General features: G+C 46.1%; 1 protein-coding gene across 1 annotated transcript in view; it reads right to left on the bottom strand.

Moving 5' to 3' along the window:
- Positions 1 to 18,940, bottom strand: part of SPTLC2 (serine palmitoyltransferase long chain base subunit 2) — a 425,361-nt gene that overhangs the window by 29,736 nt on the left and 376,685 nt on the right. Inside the window, exons 10-11 of the mRNA XM_086937562.1 lie at positions 8,436 to 8,571; positions 1,228 to 1,357 (exon numbers count right to left, since the gene is read on the bottom strand). Of these exons, the coding sequence (XP_086793688.1) occupies positions 1,228 to 1,357; positions 8,436 to 8,571 (266 nt within the window). The remainder of the gene's footprint in view (positions 1 to 1,227; positions 1,358 to 8,435; positions 8,572 to 18,940) is intronic.

The following is an 18,940-nucleotide window of genomic DNA, read 5'->3' on the forward strand; positions in this document are numbered from 1 at the left end:
CAGATTGGGACCTGCATTGGTAAGTTGTTGAAGAACCAGAATTGATGCCAGCCCCCCAGACAGTGCAATATATAGCCTGGGAGAGGATTCCTAGTTTTCCAATCCCAACAGCCAGGTCATAATTTATTGTATTATCATAATTTTTCGTTATTAACCACTTATTGGTCAACTTGGAATGGTAGGAATCCAAGTCACAAAAGCCTGTGACCTATATAACTAGCAACGATAGCTGATTTATTATGTTTGGTATCAGTAGAAATGATGACTGATTTACCCAATCCTCCTTGGAATCTTGGGATTAGCAAACTTTGTTTAACATTAACCAAACCTGTCAATCTAAAGTTCAGCTGACAAAGTTGTGTATTTTAAGTTTGGTTGACTAAATGCATCTTACGCAGATTGTCGATCGGTGACTTTACAACTGTGGGGCCAGTCACAGGGAGTCTAGCACAGTTATTAAGAGCCAGGGTGGTTTTGCATGGTTACTAATCATATGGAGAAGCTGGAGCCTCGGGAATGCACTCTGAATCGGAATTGACGGTCTCTTCAAGGAAACCAATGCCCTTCCTTTGCTGTGAAGCAGGGGTTATGCCTTATAGTTATAACAAACACTTGTGGGTGGTGTTCATGATGACGCACTTATGCGCATTAGAGTTTTCCACAGGATGAATGTCACAAAGGCAGGAATGGATGCCCTGCGGAATTTCATTGGTCAGTAGGGAGATGCTTCCTTTCTGGTAAGGAGCATTAACACATTAGTCTTGGCATGCACCCAACAATGGTGGGTCACTATTTGTTCTCTGAGAGAAGTATGAAAGCATGCCATTATGGGATAACCTTTAGGAGAAGGAACAAGAAAATGCTGTGATTACTTACCAGTGACCTCCATTTCCAGAATCTTGCCTCCTCTTCTCAGTTAATTATTGCCCCAGAGTTTTTCTCTCTCCATACCAACAAAAGATATAGGAGGAAGGGGACTTTCTACATGGGCTATGACGAAAAGGATAAGAGGTGGACAAAGAGCCTATCTAGTGTTGACTGATTCGACCAAAAGAGTAAGGATAAGGAAGGGGATGGGAGAATCAAAGTAAAAAAAAAAAAAATGAGCAACTGCAAGCACTAGGGATGCAGAGGCAACAGAGACCTGCTGAAAAGCCAAGAGACAAGCATGTAGCACATTCAGCATATGAATTACTTACAAGAGAGAAAATAAAGTAATGTACTTACTATGTCGAGCATTTCTTTGGAGTGAGCTGCAGAGACACAGAATCGAGCTCTGGATTCGATGATGGGGGTTGCAGGGAAGCCCACCACTACCACCCCAATATTCCTCTTCTGCATCTCACGACCAAAGGCTCTATAGAGGTGGGGGTTAAAGAGTGTAGATCAGTATTTAGAATAGATAAGGACAATAATCCTTTAACAATTCCAACCATTGAGAATTATACTGCAGCTTCTGGCTAAGCTTAAAAATGCATGCATTTCTTAAAAAAGCTGTTTGGGGCTGGCTTGACAAAGCAGCAGTTGGCAAACTTTATGTGAGAAGCAAAAAAAGAATTTTCAGAGTACTACTGAGAGAGGGGCTTAGGTTCCACTCACATGTTGCCCCGGGTACAGGATTTGATTAGGACAGAGGTGTGTGCTTTTACTGAGAGAGTGTATAGCACTATTTGCCTTATTCTAACACGCATTGGAAATGCAATAGGTCTCGCATTAGGAAAGTTTGAGCTATTGTTATTGTAAATGACACTTTTTTTATTAATGTGTTAGTTTTGAAAGTAGCAAAATTAATAGCTTTGTCAGTTACATTGTCAATAGTTTTAACTTTTGCAAATGTGACACCTATAGCATTTGTAATGCAATGTGTGTTGTATTTACGTGACTTAGATGTATTGATATTACAAATAACAATGGCTTTTAATTTTGTAAATAATTAATACTTAAATAAAAGTTATTGTAATTTATAATGGCAATAGCTTAAACGTTTGTAAATAACTTTTGTGAAGATTATGTTCAGTGTATTTTATCGTGAGGAAAATCCAAGAACATTGCATTTGCACCTAAACACACACAGAGCCACACACATATAGATGTGGTGGTGGTGGATCTGGGGGATATGGTGGTGGTGGTTGTGGTGGTGGATGTGGTGGTGGTGGATGTGGTGGTGGTGGTGATGGTGGATGTGGTGGTGGAGGTGGTGGTGATGTTGGTGGATGTGGTGGTGGATGTGGTGAAAGTGGTGGTGGATGTGGTGGTGGTTGTGGATGTGGTGAAAGTGGTGGTGGATGTGGTGGTGGATGTGGTGAAAGTGGTGGTGGATGTGGTGGTGGAAGTGATGGTGGTGGGTATGGTGGATGTGGTAGTGGTGGATGCGGTGATGGATGAGGTGGTGTGGATGAGGTGGTGGATGCGGTGGAAGTGGTGGATGCGGTGGAAGTGGTGGATGCGGTGGAAGTGGTGGATGCGGTGGATGTGGATGCGGTGGTGGATGTGGTGGTGGATGCGGTGGATGTGGTGGTGGTGAATGCGGTGGATGTAGTGGTGGATGCGGTGGTGGTTGTGGTGGATGTGGTGGTGGATGTAGTGGTGGTGGATGCGGTGGTGGTGGATGCGGTGGTGGATGTGATGGTGGTGGATGTGGTGAATGTGGCGGTGGATGTCATGGTGGATGTGGAGGTGATGGTGGATGTGGTGGTGATGGTGGATGTGGTGGTGGATGCAGTGGATGTGGTGTTTTAATAAATTGCATTAATATCGAAATATTCGATCATAACTACGCAGCACATTTGCTTGTCTTAAGGGTGCGAGGCGCTGCATTGATACCACGCAGCCCTAAATATGACGATCACCACCCATACAAGCACCCCCCCACGCACCAAACAAAAAATAATAATAATCCGCCCCTTACTGACCCCCACCAGAGAAAAACAGACGTAAGTCACTCCCCGTCGTAAAGGCGCCAATAGTCACGGGGAACCAAGAAGGGTGGGCGAATGGGATAAGAAATGGCGTGAAGGAGAGAACGAAAAAAGCGTGCACCAGGTGGAAAGTGAGAGAGAGAAAGAGAATTTAAGATGAGGGAAGCGGAGACACTGTGGGGGGAAAGAAACGAGGCCGTAAGAAGGGGCTACTGGGTCAAATGCTAGAATAAAAGAGGAAACGTACCGGGCTAAGGGGTGCGAAGGAGAGACTAGCAAAGACAGAGAAGGGGGGTAGGCAGAGGCAGGAAGGGAGAGCGAGAGACCCTGACATTTATAGGACTAGAAGCTCGGGCATAGAGGGTTCCAGCGGGCATAGAGGGGCCCAGCGAGGCTACCAAAGAGCAGAGGCATGCCGACAAGAATGGCATACACAGGCCGGCAGAGAGTGACTGACGAGTGGCAATCATTTAACGTAATGGGAAATTCACACGCCCATAGCACCTTACATCCGATCACACGTTAATTTCGGCTTGGTGTCCGAGGGAGACTTTGTTAAAACACCCGATTAGATGTCAATATCGGGTTCTTCCCAATTCCTATCCGACACGCATGCTTATGTAATTTTAAGACTTTGGCTGTTTGAATAAATGTTTTTTGTACTGCACAGTGGCCCAGAAAGTGAAGGGTGCGGGGCGTCGGAGAACCTCGAGGACGGAAGGCAGATAAGGGGAGGGGGGAGGAGAAATGCGACGTGCGGATGAGGGAACTGGAAGGGGGGTAGGCAGAGGCAGGAAGGGAGAGCGAGAGACCCTGACATTTATAGGACTAGAAGCTCGGGCATAGAGGGGTCCAGCGGGCATAGAGGGGCCCATCGAGGCTACCAAAGAGCAGAGGCATGCCGACAAGAATGGCATACACAGGCCGGCAGAGAGTGACTGACGAGTGGCAATCATTTAACGTAATGGGAAATTCACACGCCCATAGCACCTTTAGACACAACCGGTGTTCTCTTTGATGTCCGAGCGAGGCTTTGTTAAAACATCCGATCACACGTTAATTTCGGCTTGGTGTCCGAGGGAGACTTTGTTAAAACACCCGATTAGATGTCAATATCGGGTTCTTCCCAATTCCTGTCCGACACGCATGCTTATGTAATTTTAAGACTTTGGCTGTTTGAATAAATGTTTTTTGTACTGCACAGTGGCCCGGAAAGTGAAGGGTGCGGGGCGTCGGAGAACCTCGAGGAGGGAAGGCAGATAAGGGGAGGGGGAGGAGAAATGCGACACGGCGGGCAGGGGAGGGGGCGAGGGGGGAGGAGAAATGCGACGTGCGGATGAGGGAACTGATGTGCACGCGCTTTTAAGCTCAATGCGCATGCGCATTGAGCTTAAAAGTCACGGGCACTGCAAGGAATCGCCACGATTCCTTGCAAGTTGGTTCAAGAGTGGATAAGCCCCCATAGTCTCGCAAGCTCGATGCACATGCGCATCGACAGGCGAGACCTAAAAACGAGGGGAGATGGAGGACGAGAGAGGCTCGTGCTCCTACCAATAAGTAACCAAAATATAGGGAGCCACTCAGTTTGCTGTGAAAAAAACGTCCACAAGGTGCAGAAAACACACTTGTTTTCTTATAGAAACACATGTCCTTTAGGTAAATAGCCAATGGGATGTTCTGATGCAAGTGTGACTATAAGCTCACCTTGACCACCAGCAGATCCATGAAGCAAGCATTCGCCTAAATATTACAAAACAGTGACTACCAAGGAGGTATAATCACCTTCTTATATGTAGCATGCAGAGTTTCTGAGTGTGATTCAGCGCCAACAGCACTACAGGAGTGACAGCAAAGAGGTAGATCCTTGGTCCTGATGAAAAGCCAAAGGGCTTGAAACATTTTTATCAGAAGGCTTTTGATGGTATCAAAAGTGCAGCAACTCTCTTCTGTCATTTTGAACTGGGCCTAGAGTTAGTGGAGGATCGAGTAGGTCTTGCTCCCCTATTGCCATCAGCTAAGATTATGAATACACTGGAACTGGAATTTACACGATCCTTTATAATGAACTGTCTTTAACACGCCAAAGTTCATACTATTTCATGGTTTAACTACCTCAAGCGTATGTTTCAGGAGTTGGATCTGACTGATATGTTCAATAATCCTACTAATTTGCCTCATCAAACTTAAGTTATAATTAAAACTGCTTTTTTGACTAGGGCAAATTTACTCTACTCGCAGGTGCTAAATCAGCAGAAATCGGTGAGTAATTTAAATGCAACTAATGTGCCGAAGCAACCCCGTTTTTACCTTGTATATTTGATGAATCCTCAACATAGATTTTACTTGACCAGATTTTGTCTGTCCGTAGTCAATTTTCTGGTGGCTGACAATAGCCTACAGAGAAGAATTTTTGTTACATGGCCTCTCATAGATTACCATAGTAGTCAAGAGTTTTAGTGCAAACCATGAATATAGAAGATTGGCTCTGGGAGAATCCTTGTTAGCACAGAAAGTATTTTCAAAAGCCAAAATCTGAAATTTTATCACTGTGTGCCTCTGGCAGATTACAATAGTAGTCAAGAATTTCAGTGTTGGTTATCCCGTACGTCAAACCGTGATTATATAGAAGATTTGAAGAGTGAGAATCCTTGCCAGGACAAAAAGTATTTTGAATAGCCAAACTTTGTAATCCTATTATTGTGTGCCTGGTGGGAAATTTTACGCTCAGCACCGCAGGCCTGACTTGGTTATTGTGGCATGCCAACAATAACAACTATAGGTCTGAGTTGTGCACTTGTAATAGTTATGACAGACGCCAGAGGTCTAGTCTGTTTTGTATGAAAAGTTACGACAAAGACCGAAGACATGACCTTTTTACAGTGAAAAGCATTTATTAAAGCCAATACGCCTATAACGGGAGATTGTTTTTATACCGTTACAGGAAGTAGACAGATATTTTGTTACATGTTAACTCACTGACTACCAAAGTAGGCAAGGTTTTTGCTGTTGGTCACCTACTCTGACAAACCCTGGCAATCGAAGATTTTCACTCTGATGATTCTCATTAGGCACTTTTGAAATTTGTAGTATACTGTTTTGCCAACTGTAATTGAGTACATATTTGTAATTTTTTAAGATTATGCATGATTGTTGCCAGCGTATGTGCACTTCAGTAGGCCTGCGTTGGTCAGTGTCAACGCAATAGAAAAGGCTATAGGCCTGTTCTCTTTATTGGGAGATGTTGCATTACATTCATTAGGTGGGATGTGTTTATAATGAAAAATTATGAAAAAGCAAATAGTCCTCACTGATTTATTGTGAAAATCAAATGACCGCAGTAGGCAAGAGCTTTGGTGTTAGGGGCCCCACCTAAAAAAACTATTGGGACATAACTTTTGTATTAAGTTAATCTTTACCAGGAGGGATTCCATATTGTTTTGACAACTGTAATTTTGAACACATTTGTAATTTTGTTACAGTATGTCGGATGCTTGCCTTATGGAAACACTTAAGCTGAGTACAGTAGATCTGAGTTGGTTATGAATTCAAGCCATAGGCAACAGCTAAAGGCCTGCTTGGTTCACTAGGTCTAATCTGTTTATTATTAAATGTTACAACAAAGGCAGTAGGCCTGACTTATTTACTATGTAACACACATGTTAAAGCCAATAGACCGTTAAGGGTGGATTGTCAAAGCCTGCAGTCAGTTCTTCTATTGCGTGAAATCTCACATACGACTTTTCTAGGGAAGGATTTTGGCTAAGTTACTCACTCTGACAATCCCTAAGGGTACAAGATTTGCACTGCAATAATTTGTGGTAGAATCGCCTCAGAAAACTGGAGTCTTAGCTGTCTGCCAGGATATTTTAATTAAAAAAATGATCAAAACATACATACATCAATACAGATCCATTGGTGCGACGGCTGTCATCAGTCTAAGTGTTATTTACACTCTGCTTCCATTCATGACATTTTACTTAAAAGGGTAAGGGTTCAGTCCATTCAGTGATTGGATCTCTTGCCCTGTGAATGTTGAAATTTTCTGATCACATGTGCACATCTCCCTGAAAACGAGTGCACTTCAGTGCCTGGGCTCGTTAACTGGTCCTTTAATTTTTTACTAATTAGTTCTGCAATCATTTCTTTTTTTTATTAAATCTTTTTATTGAAAATTAGCAGCAAACCAAACAGAATAATCAACACTTAAATCAACTCATGTTCATACTTTTTTTTCATTTATCAAGACAGACGTCTATTTTAAGAAGCGTTTTGCCCCCATTACTTTTTTACTTATTGCCACATTTATCAATAGCATATCTTGTATATCTCTGCCCCTATTGCCCCCACAACCCTCCCCTCCAGGAGGGGAAACTCCATCAACAGGTAGGCAAACCATCCCTCTAATTTTGTTCCAACCCCTCCAGATCTTTGACCACTTTTGTGGACAGCCTCTTTCTGCAGAGACCACACTTTCAGCTTGTATACACCAGTCCATATTGACCTTCCAGTCCCGATAGATTGGTCCTGTCTCCCCCCTCCATTTCCTTGCGATGTTGCGTTTTACTACCATAAAACCTAGTGAGACCCAGGTTCTATCTTCTGGCGTTAGATCGGTTTTCTCCCACATGTTTAAAATGCACCGTTGGGGGAGGCCACTACTTCCCTTCCGCATAGTGTCGGCATTCGTGTAATAATTCTGTTCCAATATTTCCGTATTGTTGGGCAATTCCACCATTGATGTAAAAACGTTCCCACTTGCCCACACTCCTTTTCATTTCTTACCTTCTCTTTTTAATTACATTTTTTTAAAGCGAATACTACAGCTACCCATGCAGTGCTAATGCGCCGCTTGCTTCCTGATCATTTTTGTCAGCAATTCTCTGCATCCCATGTGGCATTTCCTCTAAATCAGATAACCATTATGAAATGCTGTTGTCAATCGTGTAACATTTTATCATTGAAAGTCTACAAAATGAACTTACGTGCTGGTGGGCCAGTTATATAAAACATCAAACAAAGTTCCTCTCTTATCGACAGCTGGACCTTTGCCCTAGCTCCCCAGAATTACATAACTGTTCTCCAGCTGCTAGAGATTTAGAAAGCTACTTCCAGTTAAGCTGTGTACATCTACACAGAGTTGCATAGTGCCCATTCCCTTTCAGCAGGGACCAAGCTGCAACATTTCTTTGGTTGGCGCTTGACAATGTGCCAGCCAGATCTGCTTGTCTGAAGCCAAAGCATCCTACAGCAAAAGGAGAACAACGGTACCATCCTGGGACCAACCCAAGGACCGTAGCTGCAAGTCACTGTGGGGAATGGAAGCATGCTCGCAAACTACCTTCAAGAAAACTTCAGGCCTACTTTTAATTACCGAAGCTAGTGTCGTAGTGCAACATCTTTCCATTAAGAAAGAGTTTACATGAAAGCGGACACAGCCACAGTCCAAAGCAGGGAACCTCTATCTCCAGCACATTTAGGGTAGTAAACTTGTAGGTAAAAAAGGGCTGTATCATTTACCCAATTTTTGCCGGCATGTAGAGCATCAAAGGCACAACTGGTGAATCATCATTCCCGTAGATGATAAATCCCATCTCCATTAGCCGTCGTCTGAAGTAGCGAGTGTTTTCCGCCAACATCTGCACACACTCTTGACCTGGAGAGATAAAGATAGTTATTTACAACAACAAAATAGCTTCCGAAAGTTTCATTACGCTAGGTTTGCAGAGTTTAAAAGGTTTTTAGCTCTAGGAATATGAATTCATGAACCACTAACCTACTTTACAAGCAAGTTCAGCTCCGGGACGAAATAACTATTTCCTCAAGAATGCAGAGAGCAGGAATGGTCAGATGACCGCTCCCAGAGTTACCTGGCTAGTGGCGAACCTTATTTTTCAAGAAAGAAACTGCACGTCAGTGCTACTAAACATTCTCCCTTCATCAGTGGGTACATTTAATTAGTTATTAGTCCATTCGCTCAAAGAAAAAGGCTCTTGTTTCGTCTGCCGAACAGACAGGAGAGCAGCTTTGAACTTGCTTGTCTTGAAACTCTGAACCAGAGAACTGATTAAACTAATGTACTCCCGGAAGAAGGGCTCTTCAGTCCGAAATACATTGTGGATGTATTAAGAAATTATGTGATGAACCCTATTATTGATTAATTTAATCAGGATATTGATAAATCCTCTACAACTTCAGGTGATCTGATATTTTAAAAAAAGTAGAGATATGCAAGATTTTTACAACAATAAATAACCTTTAAATGAACAACGCATATCAGATTATTTGCACTATCAGACTAGCTCCAAAACTTGGTGGATAACCCTTCCACTGTTTAACAAGTGCAATAGGCTACAATGCACTTGTAAATCGGCTGGGGGACATCGGTCATGTTTGTTACAAAGTATCCTGTCCGACAAACTCTCAGTAAGGCCTACCGTCTTCACAGAATGCTTACTAAACAAAACTTCTTTTTGATTGCAGATGACAGCGCAAACCAAAGGAGCTGCCACCACGTCATGCACCATTTGGGTTAGCCCAAATGTTTTGGGATATATTTACTCTGATTACCTCTAAGGGTCCGGATGCTTGTACTTTTGTTCTGGCCAACTTTGAAGCCATTGGCCCTCGAAAGACACTGCAAGCCTATCCTTTAATAGAGCATAGGTGGAGAAGATGCTAGGCGCTTCTGTAACCAAACAGATCTTAAAATGAGCGACAGACCCTGAAAGTGGGCTATGCCTTAAGGCAATGAAAATAACTCCTTATGTCAGCAAGCAGCCTGGCCACAAGTCTTGCTCAGATATGAAAGGCTTATCCTGTGTCACTTCTTTTGGCCTTTGAGAGCTGACAAGGAGTCACGTCAAGACCCACAGAGGGGGTTGAGAGCAGCTGGGTGAAACCAGTAATGCTGGGCTCAAACGTCCTTTTGAAGTGGAGAGATCACATTTCGTCACTGTGACCCGCCAATGATACTGGACAGAAGAGTTTATAAGTTTGTAGTCTGCGCTTATATCACTGCATGCTCTGAGGCCTCTCTGCAGATATTTTTGACGTAGTTTACATCGTACCCCAACTATTTCCAGGTACCGCACCATGTTGCCTCTTACCCTCACAAGCCCTAGCTGTGTACACCCATGAGTATGTATATGTGTACCACTGCATGCCTGCACCCAGACCTACCTGCAGATCTCCCCTTAGTGTGCAGCTAGGCCCACCCTGCTTTCAGGTATTTCCGTGCTTCCTCAAACCACTACAATTCGTGGCCTGTCTGGTCCTAGGCACTTCCTACTGACAGTTTTCTGGGTAGCGTGGCATCATGCTACCAAGCTCAAGGCCTCTTTTAGAGAAGGAAATGGTTAAGAATGGTTAAGAACCTAGTGGCCGTGCAGTTACACCATTTCCCACAAACCATTGTTGAGCACACCACTTGGTGTCAAGTGGTAACACTGTTTCAATATCATCATGGGCCATCACCGTTATTTATCTCACTGCACCATCACAGCTCAGAACCTGGCTAGATGCAAATCAGTCTGTCCCTGGCCCAGTGCATCATGGGAACAGGGCAGACTAAACTACCAAGCCAATTCTTCACCAGAAAGGAGACAAGCTACCGGGGACCGGTTTCTGGCATTTCAGCCGTCTTCGGCCCGGCTTGCTTGAATCCTGATGGTGCAGTGAGAAAGGGACTCATGTCTGAGTATACCCTGCCACATCTATAGTGGCCAAAAACGATTATTGGCTTGGTAGTTTAGTCTGCCCTGTTCCCATGATGCACTGGGCCAGGGACAGACTGATTTGCATATAGCCAGGTTCTGAGCTGGGATGGTGCAGTGAGATAAATAACGGTGATGGATCAAGCCCTGATCTTTGGACTGGATAAGAGTGGTCTGCTTAATTCAGACACTCTGTTCATCACCACCCCCTTTTCTGAATCGCATTCAAAAAAGGTATCACATACCACTTACTGACCGAGCTGCAGGAGATAACGTATGGCATGTGGGGCACTAGACTGGTGCAGATCCTACTTAATGGACAGGTCACAAGCAGTATCTCCACCCCAGTGTATGTCAGCAGAAGACCCTGCTCCAAGGGGTGCCCAAAGGGTGAGCACTTAGCCTGACACTTTTCAATATTTACACACGCCTGCTAGTGCAATTAGTCAAAAATGTTGGCGTTCGGTGTATGAACTATGCTGAAGACACTCAACTTATTATCATTTTAGATAGGTCGGGTGCTGACCCTTTGGAACCTTTCATTCGGTCCATGGCAGTGATCTAAGCATGCCTTCAAAAATACGCACAAAGAATGGAGGTGCTTTGGATAAAACATTATCGGCTTTCTGGCCATCTTGCATGTTCCAGCTAATATGGTTACAAATCTGGGGGTATAACTGGTGCAAGATCTCTCCTTAGTTGGGTAGGTTAAGCAGATGGCTGCAACTGGTTTATTAGGTCTCGGCCTAGCGTACACTGCGCAGCAGTGTTCGAGCAGCCAGAGTCCTTTTCTCGGGGTTTTAAAATGGACCTGGAAATTCCACACAGCTCGTGCGCGTTATTTCCTAGGTCCATTTTAATTGGGCTTTGTGTGCGTGTATTTTTAAAACCGAACACACAATAGGCCATGGGCGGTCGTGTAGCTCCGCCCATGGCCTATTGGTGTCTGTTACGAGCACCAAAAGGCCAAATGTCTTCAAGTATGGTGCCTGACACGGGAGCGATAATTGAAGACCTATGCCTGCAGTGGCTGGCGCGCGCACTACTCGCCTGCTTTTTTTTTTTTTTTTTACAATACTTCGCGATCGCTTTCAGTGCTGCTTGTAGAAAAGTATGTTTATCAACAAGGACTAGTTTGGGTGTGACCATGTTATAGGACCTAGTTGGTGGCATGCTTCATCATCGGGCCCACCCAGTGACACCTAATTTGTCCCGGGTGTGCTACGACCCCTGATTACAGCGGAGCAGGTATTTTTCGGAGAGTGCAGTGTGGTGAATTGTGCAGTGAAGTTAGAACGGCTAAACGGTGGTCCCAGTGCCAGAGGGTGAATTAAATTGTAATAGCCTGGGCCTCCGTCAGCGGTTAAAAACAAGGTAAGTGGATGTTGTGGTGGCAAGATTAAGACCTCCTACATCCAGTTTGGGTCGACATGGTTCAGCCAGTGCCTTTGATTATGCTGGCTTTCCTCAGGACCATAAATAGTGCAAATGTGGGTTAAAAACAATAAAGTGAGTGTTTTAGACTGTGTCACACTCACTAAGGTACTATAAGTGTAAGAGGGGGATTCCCTCCTCAAGCATACTTGTACATATAACATGTAGGACAAAACAAGGACATACAGAAGGATTCATTTAATCATGTAGTTTAAGGTCACACAGATCACAAAATCGCCGGTTTTTAAGTGCTCTCTGGGGAGCCTAAAAACGGCATAGGTGTAACAGTACTGGTGGTACTGCTAGTGTAAGTTATCTCGAAATATGGTAGACGTGGTGAGGAAAGAGCGCGAGCTTCACACACAATGTGGCAGGGAGTGTAAGGAATGTAATCTCACGCTAACAATTTGTTGCGAGTGCTCCCTGGAGTGATTCAGCAAGGGAAATGACCCTAGAAAGAAAATGGAGAACCACTGAGAGTTAGGCAACTTGTAAGGAGAGAAGCGCTTACCCTGAAGACGAGTCGGTTGGTCATCATACTCACGGGATTCTCGGTCAAGGCCTGCGGTGTACCTGTTGTGCCATCATCACCTCCGGAACCTGAGGGAGGCGGCGTTGTTTGTATGCTGTTTCGTAATTGTCGGCACCTGGGTGTGGAAGCAATGGTAGACAGACTGCCAGCACTGCATTGTGCGCATGTGCGTGTCGAAGACATGCGTTCGTTAGTGGTCGCCTGCTCAGGAAGAGCAATTTCGGCGCATGCGCTGAGAGAACCTTGTGCGTGTGTGCGGTCAGGTTGTTCACACGCTTCTGATAGTGCGCATGCTAAGTGGCGCGGCACGTGCACAGAGTGTGATCTGTCAGTATGACTGCGCTGTTTTAGCGCTTGGATGAGGAGAAGAGGGGGCAATGTGCAGAGCGCGAGGGGTGTCATATACACGTGGTTTGGGTAGTTATACCAAAAGACCATGTGGGGACTGGAGGATGTGCCCAGCACTTGTAATAGAGTGTTGCCATTAGGAACTTAGAAGGGACTAGGTCTAAAGGGTTTATAGACTGATAGAGTTCCACGGTATGGAATCAATGAGACCATCTTTTTGGCGGGAAAGGCGGTAAATCCAACATTGTTCTTTACAGAGCAGAAATTTCTCATTGTTATGCCCGGTGGTGCTGAACTGTTCGATCACAGTCCAGGTTAGGTCATTGGGAGTGTGGTTATGGCATAGGAAGTGGTCAGTAAGTTTGCTGATATTTTTCTTGCACCCGAGGGTACTTCTATATTCGACCACTCTCGTGCGCACTTTGAGTAGTCATGCCGATGTATCGTAATATTTAACAACAAGGGGTGGTGATGGACAGAGTTTCTGAATTAAGCAGAATACTCTCACCCAGTCAAGAGATCAGGGCTAGATCCAACACCGTTTTTTAGCTCACTGCACCATCCCAGTTCAGAACCTGGCTATATGCAAATTAGTCTGTTCCTGTCCCAGTGCATGATGGGAACAGGGCAAACCAAACTACCAAGCCAATTCTTACACTGGGAAGGAAACAAGCTTCCGGGGACCGGTTTCTGGCATTTCAGCCGTCGTCGGCCCGGCTTGCTTGAATCCTGATGGTGCAATGAGCAAGGGATCGTAAGCCACATGGGCATGTCAAACTAGTCCTTGTTGATAAACATATAAACCCCAGGGGATACGGACTGCGTTCAAGTCCTCTCTCTCCCTCTTGATACGCCAAGCTTGTAGAAAAGTGCCATCAGTCTAGGTAGCAAAATTCCGACCTTCTCCGTCCTCTCCAGGCCTCATGCGACTGGCCTGGCCGGCCCGGCGCGCCCCTCAGCCGCTCTGGATTCCTAGGAAAGCCCCAGGCTTCGGAGGTCCAAAGCGAGGGGCGGCTTTTCAAACCGGCGAGAAAACACAGCAAAACATTCAAACAAACGAAAGAAGCGAAGCCTCCAACTCGACCTGCTGGCTTCTGAAGAACCCCAGTTTGCAGGCAGCCTCTGTCGCTGCACCATCCTCCTCCATGAAACAATCCCTCCCTTCCTAGGACCCTCACCCCATTCATTCAGCCCCGCATCACACCGACGACCCGCACGGGCATTTCTGCAAAATCCGGGGAAAACAGAGCAAAACAAAACAGCAAAAGCGTCCGAGAGCCCCTAACCCCACACTCACCGCTCCAGTGGGGCTGCCCTCCGTGCCCACGCCGCCCAGAGGATCCTTTCTGTTTGAAAAGGCACCGGCGAGGGTGGTTGTAAAAACTAAAGAGACAAAAAAGCCAGTCTCCTGCTTTTGTTTCCCACCAAACCGGCATTAAATATCCACTTTCCCGGGGCGCTGAACGCAAGCAGACGGGGCTCCCCATGCTGCTTCATTTTTAACGAAGAAAGAGGTCTTTGGCCTCCTTCCCTGCCTGCTTGAGAGTGTAGCGCCTCTCCCGTCCCCCTCTCCGTGGCTGTGTGTGAGAGCACAAGTGTTGAGCCATTAAAGGCTCTTCCAGGGCCTCGGCCGCCTCTCTCCGCTCTGCCCCATTGTCTGAGAGGGATCGTAATCCCAGATTCCTTGTCTCTTTTCCCTCGTGATTGAAGGGACAGCAAGGGCAGGCCACCGAGATCTTTAGGCTCCCAGCCTGCATGTTTTCTATTTGTTTACCTTTTCTGTATAGCTAATTTGCTTCCAGTTAAAAGGAAAAGCAGGCTTCATAAATTAGTACTTTACAAAATATTTCTTAAATGGCGGTGGGAAAAAAAAAAATCGGAGATTTACGTTGTCAGTTCAATATTTTTAACATTGAATGCCCCATACCTGTCGAGAAAGTGTTGCCGTATGGCGCCATAGCACTGGCACACACACTTCTCAGAAATGTGTTTTCTTCACGGCTCATTGTTTTCATGTAGATAAGTACAATCCGTTCCTTGTAATTTGACCAAGACGACAAGTCCCAGAGTTCACTGCTTTGTTAGGGCATGCCCCGGTCTGAAGTGGAAGTCTTCTAGTGAGACTGACGGGGTCATTTAATAACCCTGCTGCAAGTGAGAAGTCGTGAGAGCTGTCACTCTTTGGGACCGTGGGCTTGACATGTTAGGCACACACTGTAATAAGCAGCTCAAGGAGAGAACTTATTAGATAAAATAAAACATCTTGTAAGTAAACTGTACTTCAAGACAACCAGGACAGGAGGGTAATTGTCCCATGCTTAGAGCAAATATTTGACTGTACCTATTCCTGCTGCTGGCGCAGGTATGCCGCCACTTTCTATTCAGCGCTCCTGGGTAGAGCCCGCTCTACCTCAGGGGCCCTTTGGAAGCTTCGCATTGGTAGATCCTTGAGATTGGCCCAAACGCCCGTCAGTCACTTGGGTGTTGCCAAAACAAGCCCCTTAGGTACCTCGTGGGGGGCTGGAGTAACTTGTGTTGGGTGTGTGGGGACCGCATGTTTGTCTGTGTGTGTGTCCAGGGGCTTGCGTGCTGCCTTCTGTGGAACATGCACTGAGGTTCACTCTCTAGTGCTGCTCCGCTTTAGTGCACAGATGCTGGGTCTCAGTTTACCCCGCCCCTCCGCCGCCCACCTACCTTTTACCTGTAGCTGCGATTTAACAGCCACACTGAGCTCGGTGGGAGCAGAAACAACGGTTGCAGCCGGACCCAAGCTTTAGAGAGGTGCCAAGTTTACCCTTCTATGCACGATAACTTGCATAGAAAGACAGCGTTGTAGATTTATATCTGGTACATATAGCCTAAAATGTTTAATCGCAAAAACAGAACTTTGCTCACCATACTGAAAAGAATAAAACCGAAACGTGAAAGCTACTTACGCATGCATGTGGGAATATTGAAACCCGGGATCAGGTTAGGTTGTTGTAAGCTTTGATTTTATTATGGGAAAAGTGTGTTTATTATGCGAGTGAACGGCTCGCACGTAACACACTTTAACAGTTACAACATGTTATGTAACTCGCACCTTGCTGTGTTGCAGGGTGTTATGACTTTGAATGTTAAGGTATACTATGTTCAGATATGCTGTGGTCTGCTATATAGAATGGTTTGCGTTGCTATGTCATATCATGGTATACTGGAGACTTGAGTGAAGATGCCACTGCCTGGAATACCCGCACGGATCTGTGGTGCCAGGAGCGCCCTGGAAGATTCCAGTCTCCAAGGCGTCTGCGCAATTGTTACTTTGGGTTTGCAGTACACACATAACACCACACACACATCCACACACACACACACACACACAACCGGTTAGAACTGGGGGTCTCTAGTTGGCAGAGGTAGGTACCACTGTCCAAATAGGGACCCTTGCTTCTAGTCAGGGTAAGGAGGAAACCCTCGGAGATAACCCCTGCTCACCCTCTAGGTAGCTTGGCATGAGCAGTCAAGGCTAATCAGAAGGCAATGTGTAAAGTATGTGCACCAACACTCACAGTAACACAGTGAAAACACCACAAACGGACTCCACAACAGTTTAAAAAAATAAAGGTATTTTATCTAAACTACACAAGACCAAAACGACAAAAAATCCAACATACACAGTTCAAGAATATGGTTGCAAAAGAGTTCTTTAGGTTGCGATAAAATAATCCACAGTTGCGTTAAAAGTTCACAGTTGCGACACGTTTAGCCAACAGTACCTTTAGTTGCGCCAAAGTTCCAAAAGCAGAAGCTGGTGCAGTGGAACACAAGCGATGCGTTGCTCCTGAGACCTTGGGGAAGCAATGCAACAACCCCGCTGCGGCAGCAGACGTGTTGCGACGAATCCAGTCTGTATGGAGAGGAAGGCCACTTGTATGGATTCCGGTGCGTAGGTTCCGTAGGAAGTTTGTTCTCGCGAAGGTACAATGCGACAATCTCGTAGGGGCTGAGACAATGCGCGATCCAGCTGCGATCTCTCTCTCGCAGATCCTCAATGCGATGGCTCTGCGACGATGTTCGAGCGACGTGATGCGGTCCGCAAGCAAGTGGTGCGCCGATCTCAACCAGCGCCGACACTCGCAGCAATGTTAGTCTTCACGCACCCGTCTGGTGCGTCCCACAAACAAAGGATGTGACGGCTGACGATCTCGGCCTTCGTAGCGGCGGGAATTTACTCTCACTGTCGGGGATGCGCTCCGCAGCGAGCAATGCAATAACTTTTCTGTAGCAAAGTCTTTAAAGCGTGATTTCCAGCTTCCCAACACAGGTACAACTTACAGAGGCACCACACATGGGCCATGCACTCCAGGAAAGACAGAACTCTCTCAGTAGAGCTCAGGGGAAGCTGGGGGTGAAGTCCTTTTGTTCCTGGGACTTCAAAAACAGGGAGCCAGCTCTTCTCAGGCCCTTGGAGATTCCTTCAAGAAAGGGGACACAGCACAAAGCAAAGTCCTTCCCCTCTCCTTGGCAGCTAAGCAACAGCAGGGCAATCCAGCATAGCAACAGTTGGACAATCTTCCTTCTTCATTTTCAGCTTTCTCCTTAGCAGAGGTTCCTTCTTGATGCCAGGATGATCTAATTTTCCGTAGTCAGGGGTCCTATACTTATACCCCTAAACGTCTTTGCTCCCTTTGTGCAGGAGGGCTCTGAGCCCGGTCTGAACCAGTTCTGGGTGTTCCTTGAGCACTTTGTTTTCCTGGCTTCTCCTTTCCTTTCAGAGTGAGGGGCAGGGTCGTCAGCTGCCAAGTACGAGGTGGAGGTAGCATTGTGGAAGGCAGGCACAGTCCTATTCAGGTGCTATCTCTTCCCACCACTCAAGTTGCAATGCAGTAATTCAGCCTAGGGCTGACTCAGCCAGCCTCCTGGGGAATCCCAGCCGCTGTCACTCTCAAACCAGACAGTCAATACACAAAGAGGCCAAGGCACACAGAAAGGGCAGACAAGAGAACAGCAACTTTCTAAAAGTGCTGTTCTCAAACACAGGATTTAAAAACAACCTGTCCCAAAGGTTGTGTTATTCAATTCGGAGTTCAGGGATATTAGACTTTTATGTCCTATCTTGTTCCTATAGGAAGATATGCTGGTAGTCACTGTAGCCAGCATCCCCCATGATAGCCTATGGAGAAAGATAGCCTTGCAGCAGTGAAAAACGAAAATGGCTGTAATTCACTACCAGAGCATGTCACCTGCAAAAGTACATGCTCTACCTTTCACATACACTGCACTCTGCCCAATGGGGTACTTGGGCCTTCCATTGGGGTGACCAATGTGCATAAAAAGGGAAGGGTTAGGCCTAGTCAGTGGGGACACTGACCAGGAGGACATGGCAGTTCACCAACTGCACACAGGCCCTGCGGTGGCAGGCCTGAGACACCATTTTGGGGCTACTCCTGTGGGTGGCACAATCAGTGCTGCAGGCCCACTATTAGCATTTGTCATCACCAGCCCTGGCACACCCAGTGCACTTTACTAGGGAATTCTTGGGGATACAAATATGCCAATCATGTATATCCAATCATAATAACAATTTACACAGGGAGCACTTACACTCTGACACTGATCAGCAGTGGCAGAGTGTCCAAAGCACCTAAACCAGCAAAAACGAAATCCAGCACAGCATCAAAAATACAGGGGGTAGAGGTCAAAAGACAGGGGAAACCACGCCAAAGATGCCAGGTCTAACACAACCACACACACACACACACAACCACACCGTCAGTGCACGCTTTTACCAGGCCCAAACACCACCAGCCATCAGTGCACGCTTTTAACGGGCCCAAACACCACCAGCCGTCAGTGCAGGCTTCCACCAGGCACACACCACCAGACGTCAGTACATGCTTTCACCAGGCACACGCACACACCACCAGCCATCAGTGCGCGCTTCGACCAGGCACACACACCACCAGCCATCAGTGCACACTTCCACCAGGCACACAAGCCATCAGCCATCGGTGCAC

This window comes from Lissotriton vulgaris, chromosome 9 (genome assembly GCF_964263255.1).
Source record: "Lissotriton vulgaris chromosome 9, aLisVul1.2, whole genome shotgun sequence".
Taxonomy (NCBI): domain Eukaryota; kingdom Metazoa; phylum Chordata; class Amphibia; order Caudata; family Salamandridae; genus Lissotriton; species Lissotriton vulgaris.